The sequence below is a fragment of the Musca autumnalis genome, unplaced genomic scaffold (assembly GCF_047663935.1).
Source record: "Musca autumnalis isolate F117 unplaced genomic scaffold, ASM4766393v1 scaffold_3, whole genome shotgun sequence".
Classification (NCBI taxonomy): domain Eukaryota; kingdom Metazoa; phylum Arthropoda; class Insecta; order Diptera; family Muscidae; genus Musca; species Musca autumnalis.
The window spans coordinates 127,853,542-127,860,957 of record NW_027411866.1 but is presented as its reverse complement, the minus strand read 5'-3'; the positions used below and the strand labels follow the sequence as shown (position 1 = coordinate 127,860,957).

Below are 7,416 nucleotides of genomic sequence, written 5' to 3'. Positions count from 1 at the left end.
TAGAGGTCGTGTAAAATGTAATGAGTACAAAGAATTTAAGAATTTCTTCTGTATTCTCTCCAATCTATTTACATTTACTGCAATAAAAGGATTCCAAATAATGCAACAATATTCTAGTTTTGCTCTCACAAAAGAAGTGAACAATATTTTAAAAGTGTAAGGATCGCTGAATCTAATTTATCTAAATGCGGTGTAAAAGAAAGTTTGTAATCAAAAATGATGCCAAGATCTTCAATTTCCTCAACCTTTTTCAGAATTGTCTGATCAATAGTAAATTCATAGTGCAAAGGATTGCGAACACGATAATATGACAAATGAACGCATTTTTTAACATTTAAATTCAAACGATTATTATTACACCAATCAGAGAATCTATTCAAATCAGATTGAATTTTCAAAAAGTCATTTTGGTATTTTGTAGCAAGGAAGATTTTCAGATCATCTGCATACATCAAAAAGTTGGCATATTTAAAACATGTATAAATATCATTTATAAAGATATTAAAAAATAATGGTCCCAATATGCTTCCTTGTGGAACACCCGAGGATAATTTATAAGGTTTTGATTCAAATGAACCTATTTTTTGTAAAAATGTGTGAGATAATAATTGAAATGTGTTGAAAACAAAAAACATGAACAAAAACAAAATATGTGAACGGAAAACAAAAAGAAATCGACGATTTTCATTCATAATTTTACAACTGTTTTTGCAGTTGTCTGGACGCCTACGTCATAAAGGCAAGTTTTGGGATTTTGACAACCAATACATGAAGTCAACTGTCCTGTCATTTGTAAACGCAGGGTTAGAGTTTGTTTACACTATCTATCAATGTCATATGACGCAAAATAAAAACATTCCATATCTACCCACGCAGGCAATGTGGAGACGAAATTTTATTACAATTTTGCTGGTGTGGACGCACAAAGTAAATGGCGTAAGGAAAATCTCCAATATTGCACATATTAGCGACTATATAATGATGGAAAATTTCATGTCATAAGACATTTACATATAGTGTAAACTACCCCTTAACAATAAATTGAAACAATGAAAAAACAGCTGTTATTTATATTTGAAGGTCATGTCATATGAAGATAAATTTGCATGTGTGGACGCACATACCCAAAGTTGGATGACACCAATTTTGACAAACATTATGTTTGTTCCCGTACGTACCCGTTCTTAACCAATCAGAAGGCCATTTCTTTAAAGAGAAGTGAACATTTTACATCTTTTTTGTGTACGTGAACGGGGTTTCGTGTAAAATGTATAAAAGTCGTAAAAATTTTAAAAACTTTTTAGTTTTGGAACAAAACTGTAGAGAATCTCTAATGGATAAAACAAGTGACATCTCGTACGACATTGATGCCTAGTGTAACATGGTACAAATACACAGGTAGCCGCATCGGCAATTGTTGGCAACATAAGATGTCAAAATTTGACATCAATTCAATGCAATTGACACATTATGTTACCATCAGCTGGCATGATAATGCTACCTGTATTATTGTACCATGTAGTGTAAATACCACCTTATTACATACGTTGAGGGGAGTACACACTATCATTCAAAACTGACAGTCAACGTACTTTTAGGACATTTTTCCGGCAAATAACAAATTTTAGTTAGCTAAAAATGTTTGAAATACATTACATATGGCTATATTTAGAGGTTACAAAAGAACATTTTCAGTAACCCCCCGTTTACACATGCAAGTGGCAGTTCGAAAAACACAAATACACTCACACATATTCATTGCCACACCAACTAACAACCTCACTGCCGACAAAATTTTCTTGTCAGTAATCAATGTAAGTGCTTTGAAAGTAACTTCAATTTTTTTCCGAACGTCTACACATGCAAGTGTCAGTTCGAAAAAATTGAAGTTTCGACTATAATATGTATACACAACTGTCTGTAAGTTACTTGCATGTGTAATCATTGGGTTAGTCTTTGATATTCACGAAATAGACCTCGATGACTGTCAGTTTTGCTTGTCAATGTGTACTATACTTTGGACTTCATATTTTCTGACGGCGTCAAATTTAACTAACGGGCCTTTGATTACATTCGCTAAAACTTGGCAGCACTGTTAGACAACGGTTTTTATTCATTCAACGACATTTTCTGCGAGCAAATGCGACACAATTTATCAGAATTTGTTCTTGTGAAAATATAACGCGGCATTTGAGACACAATGGACTTCACTCAAATGGCTTTCAACTTTATGCCACAAATTCCTATTCAAAACTATATTGTTACCTCTACTAACAACAACAATGTGAACAACTTCGGCGTTGAAAGCTTTCCCAATCACCATCCGCCTCGTAATAACTGTGAATATGGCAATGTGGCTGGAGCAGGAGGAGAACCGACACAAAGGCAACAACAAGCACCCAACTTAGAATTGATGCACATGAATGGCCGCAAGGTACTTGGGCCTCCTGAAGACTGGGTTGGGCCACCACCAAGTAGCGTATGCGAACTTTTTGTGCGTCGTATTCCAAGAGATTTGGAAGAACACAAACTACTTGCTCCATTCTTGAGATTTGGACGAATCTATGAAATACGTCTTCCAATGGACTTTAATCAATCATATCGTGGTTATGCCTATGTTAAGTACACCAATGAAGAGGATGCTGCATGTGCCATGGAAGTTTTAAATCATTATTATGTTCAAATCGGACGCAAATTGGAAATTCTGCATTCCTATGAGAAATGTCGGCTGTTTGTTACCAACATACCGAAACATTTGGATGAACAAGAAATTGAAATGCAATTTCGTAAAATATTTCCTAGCATGGAACGTATCTATACCCGACCATCTAATTCATCAAATGATAGTGGTGGTGAAAGTGGTGCCGGTTGTGGTGATGGTGATGCTGTCTCCTCTACACAGGGTAGTGGAAATCGTGGTCATGTTTTCGTTCATTTTCCGTCGCATATGCATGCTCTGGAGGCCAAGAAAAATATAACACCTGGATTGATACGTATGTGGGATAAGGATTTGAAGGTTGTGTGGGCCCATACGGATCGCGAGAATAATGCAACAAAAGCGGTAAGAAATTCTTTAAATTAATATTTTAAAAATACAAAATTTTTCTGGTCCAAACAAATGGCATTTGATGCATTTTTTTGAGAAATATTCCTTAAAAAATTCACATTTGAGGTAATTTTTTGAAAAATATTCCCATTTGAGGCTCTTTTTTGGAAAATATTTGAGGTCCTTTTTTCCAAAGTATGTATTCATTAAAAAATGCACATATGAGGCCTCTTTTGGAAAATATTCTTTTAAAAAATCCACGTTTGATGTCATATTGGAAAATAGTAAAAAACACGTTCTTTGGAAAGAATTCCAATTTTATTTTAATAGGTAAATATTGTTTAAAAAATCCAGGTTTGATTGAAGAATAAATTTTAAAAAGTCCACGTTTGATTGGGATTTATTCTTTAAAAAGTCCACGTTTGATTGGGATTTGTTCTTTAAAAAGTCCACGTTTGATTGGGATTTATTCTTTAAAAAGTCCACGTTTGATTGGGATTTGTTCTTTAAAAAGTCCACGTTTGATTGGGATTTATTCTTTAAAAAGTCCACGTTTGATTGGGATTTGTTCTTTAAAAAGTCCACGTTTGATTGGGATTTATTCTTTAAAAAGTCCACGTTTGATTGGGATTTGTTCTTTAAAAAGTCCACGTTTGATTGGGATTTATTCTTTAAAAAGTCAACGTTTGATTGGGATTTATTATTTAAAAAGTCCACGTTTGATTAGTATTTATTCTTTAAAAAATCCACGTTTGATAGGAAAATATTGATTAAAAAATCCACGTTTTATAGGAAAATTTTGGTTAAAAATGCACGTTTCATAGCAAAATATTGTTAAAAAAAAAAGGAAATCACCCGTTTGATAGTAAAAATTAAAAAATTATTTAAAAAATCCACGCTTTAGGCCCCCATTGAAAAATATTTTTGAAAAAATCCGCATTTGATAGGAAAAAAAATATTGAAAAAAACACGTTTGATAGGAAGAAATTCTTGAAAAAATCTACATTTGATAGGAAAAAATTCCTTAAAAAGATCCACGTTTGAGGTCTTCTTTGGAAAATATTCTTTAAAAATCCATGTTTGAAGTCCCATTTTGAAAATATTCTTTATAAAATCCACGTTTGAGATCTTCTTTGGAAAATATTCTTTGTTAAGAAAATATTCTTTAAAAATCCACGTCTGAGATCTTCTTTGGAAAATATTCTTTGTTAAGAAAATATTCTTTAAAAATCCACGTTTCATAGGAAAATATTCTTCAAAAAAATCTACATTTGATAGAAAAATATTGTTTAAAAAAATCCACGTTTGAAAATATTCTTTAAAAATCCACGTTTGAAAATATTCTTAAAAAATCCACGTTTCATAGGAAAATATTCTCCAAAAAAATCTACTTTTGATAGGAAAATATTCTTCAAAAAAAATTCATGTTTTATATGAAAATATTGTTTAAAAAATCCACGTTTGAAAATATTCTTTAAAAATCCACGTTTTATAGGAAAATATTCTTTAAAAAATCTACGTTTGTTAAGAAAATATTCTTTAAAATCCACGCTTCGTAAGGAAAATATTCCTTAAAATGTTTTAAAAATCCTATTTTGATTTGAAAATATTCTTTAAAAATTTCCCGTTTGATAGGAAAATATACTTTAAAAACCCACGTTTGATAGGAAAATACGGAAAATAATAAACCAAGTTTTGATAGGAATATATTCATTAAAAAATTCACGTTTGATCATCCACATTTTACGGAAACATACGCCCTAAATATCCACTTTTTATAAAAAAAATGTTCTTTACAAATTCGTTAAAAAGTCTTTTTATCCTTACAAATATACAAATTTCGAAAATCTTCCATGAAATCTTCCATGAAAAATGATTCTTTACAAATTCTTTAAAAAGTCTTTTTATCCTTACAAATATACAAATTTCGAAAATCTTCCATGAAAAATGATTATATTCTATCTTTCCAGTCCAAAACCTTATTCGTTCGTAATGTGGACCTAACCGTGAACAATCGTGACATTATTGAATTACTGGTCAAATATGTGCCACGTACAGCAGTGTGCAAAATCTCAAAAGTTCGTACCACAGCATTTTTCGATTTTACCACACGTGAAGCAGCCGAGATATGCCTAAAACAACTGCAAGGTGTCGAGCTACGAGGAAGACGTTTGGATGTTGAATGGGCAAAACCTTCGGAACAGTAAGTTTCATTTTCATTTCAAGTTTGGTTTATTGGTTTATGATGGTTTTTCTTCAATTTTGCATTAGACAATCTTTACACCGCATGCGTGGTACAGATTTTGATGCCGTCTTACGTCTCAAATGTATTGCCAATTGTTGGCATATACCTGTTATAATCTTTGGCTGCTACTATGAACAGGAACATTTACAATATGGTGTGGTGGTACTACGCGATGCCCACGGTAGTGTAAGTGCTACATTTTGCATTATGAACACCAATGAATTGGTCGACATACATTCACGTATGTGTGAAGTGGTGTGTGCTTTGATAGAAACCATTGGAACTTTTCCGGATCACAATTATGTTTTTATGGTGGAGAAGGATTCAGCACATCTTTGTAAGTTTATTTAAATATTAGATATGTAGATGGTTAATATATCATTTCTTCCTTCACAGTGGGCATGATCTCGTTTGGTCCATATTCCCCTGACTTTGTGCCTGCCAGTGGTGTTCCTCCAGATTTTCATTTTGATCTCAATGAACTGATTGACTTAAGCTCTGCTGTCATATCTCTCTCCTATTGTTCTGAGGATGTTCTCTTAGCGGCATACAAGGAAAGTTTTCGGGTACAAAGCGATTGTACTTATCTAAGAAATTGGCCTTTAATTGGCCACCGCATCTTTGGTACCATAATGCCAAAATATCGCAACAAACCACCGCTGAAGTATAATCTCAATGATACACAAATTGTAATGGCATTATGTTTTAAGGCAACTGGAACCAACGGAGCTATGCCTACCCGGCAATATATAGCATTTCGTGCTTGTCATTTTGGTCAAGGTTGTGAGGGGTTGCGTTATGTTACCTTGAAACTATTACCAGTAGCCCTGACACAATCACGATTTGTTGTAACACATGTCTTGGGTCATGTTCTCTATGGCGGTACACAATACTATCATCCATCGCAACGTATTATGATGCCACCATTGTGGATTACCGGATGTTCTTATGCAGAATCTATAAAACAACCACAAAATGAACCGAGAAATCATGAAGAAGATTCGACGGGCCCAAATGATATTGATAATCATACGATGATGCAACAACTAGCACCAATGCCATTTATACCACAACATGCATCTACCCCGACAGTACCACAATCCTCGGGAATTTTTGTGGCCAATATAATAAACGCAGTACCTCTATCACTTCCCAATACCTCGACTAATCCCACTCTCCATCACCCTTTCAACGCTTATGGGCCTCCATAAAATATCTTTTAATTACTTTTTATTTGAGTAACTCATGAGTTTTATTTTTTCCTTTTTTTACAAATTTTGCATGGTTTTGTTGCTATCATTGACTTTGGCCTTTTAAAACATGTTTTATCATTGAAAGAATGTTTTTAAATATTTTATTAATTTATGTTCAACTTGAATTGGTTCCTTTTTGAAAAAGAAAACAAAAATATTTTTTAATTTGTGTGTGGTTTTACCAACAATTTTATGTAACTTATGTTTCTCATTCTTATCTATAATAAATAGATATTTAATTAATGTATGTATTAAAAAAGTTGTAGTTTTTTTAGAAACAATGGGGAACTCCTTGTTTCATTCTTCGGCGCTTGGACTTCTTATTACACTGTACTGCTCTAGTCATTTCCGAAGACCGAATGCCACAGCTCATGATGAGCATTAAAGTCCCCCAAGACCAGACGGTTATGATCTTACAAAAGCGGACTAATGTTGGGCCTATAACTTGGAGTACAGTTATTTATCGGCGGGATGTATACGTTCGGCAACTCTACCTCGGCAGTTGCACACCCGACTGCTACTCCCTTACATTAAATGTACATGTGTGTATTTATTTATCTTCCGTATTCTAATGCAGCAACTAGTCCATGTTGTACTCCTTCACATCGACAAGCCCAGAACAAGCCCTGAGATGCACCCATATCCGGCATTTATTGCATCTCACCGAAGTTCGAGTGTGGTGAATGCGGATGTAACAAACTGAGTGCATCCATATTGTCCCGGGACGGATGAAGGAGTTCCTTCACCTCCGCTCTCTCCCAAAAGCTGTGAAAGCTTCAACGTGTGGCTTAAGAGTAAGCAAAAGGAAGTTAATTCCGAAATTTCAAAAGTCATCACCCTAACGTTTATTATCACGATAACGCCGCTATCTT

General features: G+C 33.8%; 1 protein-coding gene across 1 annotated transcript; it reads left to right on the top strand.

The window, feature by feature from the left end:
- Positions 1–2,094: 2,094 nt before the first annotated feature.
- Positions 2,095–6,699, top strand: LOC141400070 (uncharacterized). The gene is made up of 4 exons (XM_073979485.1): positions 2,095–3,061; positions 5,017–5,249; positions 5,318–5,628; positions 5,688–6,699. Exons 1-4 carry the CDS (start codon positions 2,201–2,203, stop codon positions 6,500–6,502), a joined length of 2,220 nt encoding a protein of 739 aa, XP_073835586.1. The 5' UTR covers positions 2,095–2,200; the 3' UTR covers positions 6,503–6,699.
- Positions 6,700–7,416: the final 717 nt, after the last annotated feature.

Coding starts and splice junctions, on each gene's coding strand:
- LOC141400070 (XM_073979485.1), top strand. CDS start 2,201: ATGGACTTCACTCAAATGGCTTTCAACTTTATGCCACAAATTCCTATT. Junction 5,250..5,317: donor TGGGCAAAACCTTCGGAACA/GTAAGTTTCATT, acceptor ATTTTGCATTAG/ACAATCTTTACACCGCATGC. Junction 5,629..5,687: donor GAAGGATTCAGCACATCTTT/GTAAGTTTATTT, acceptor CTTCCTTCACAG/TGGGCATGATCTCGTTTGGT.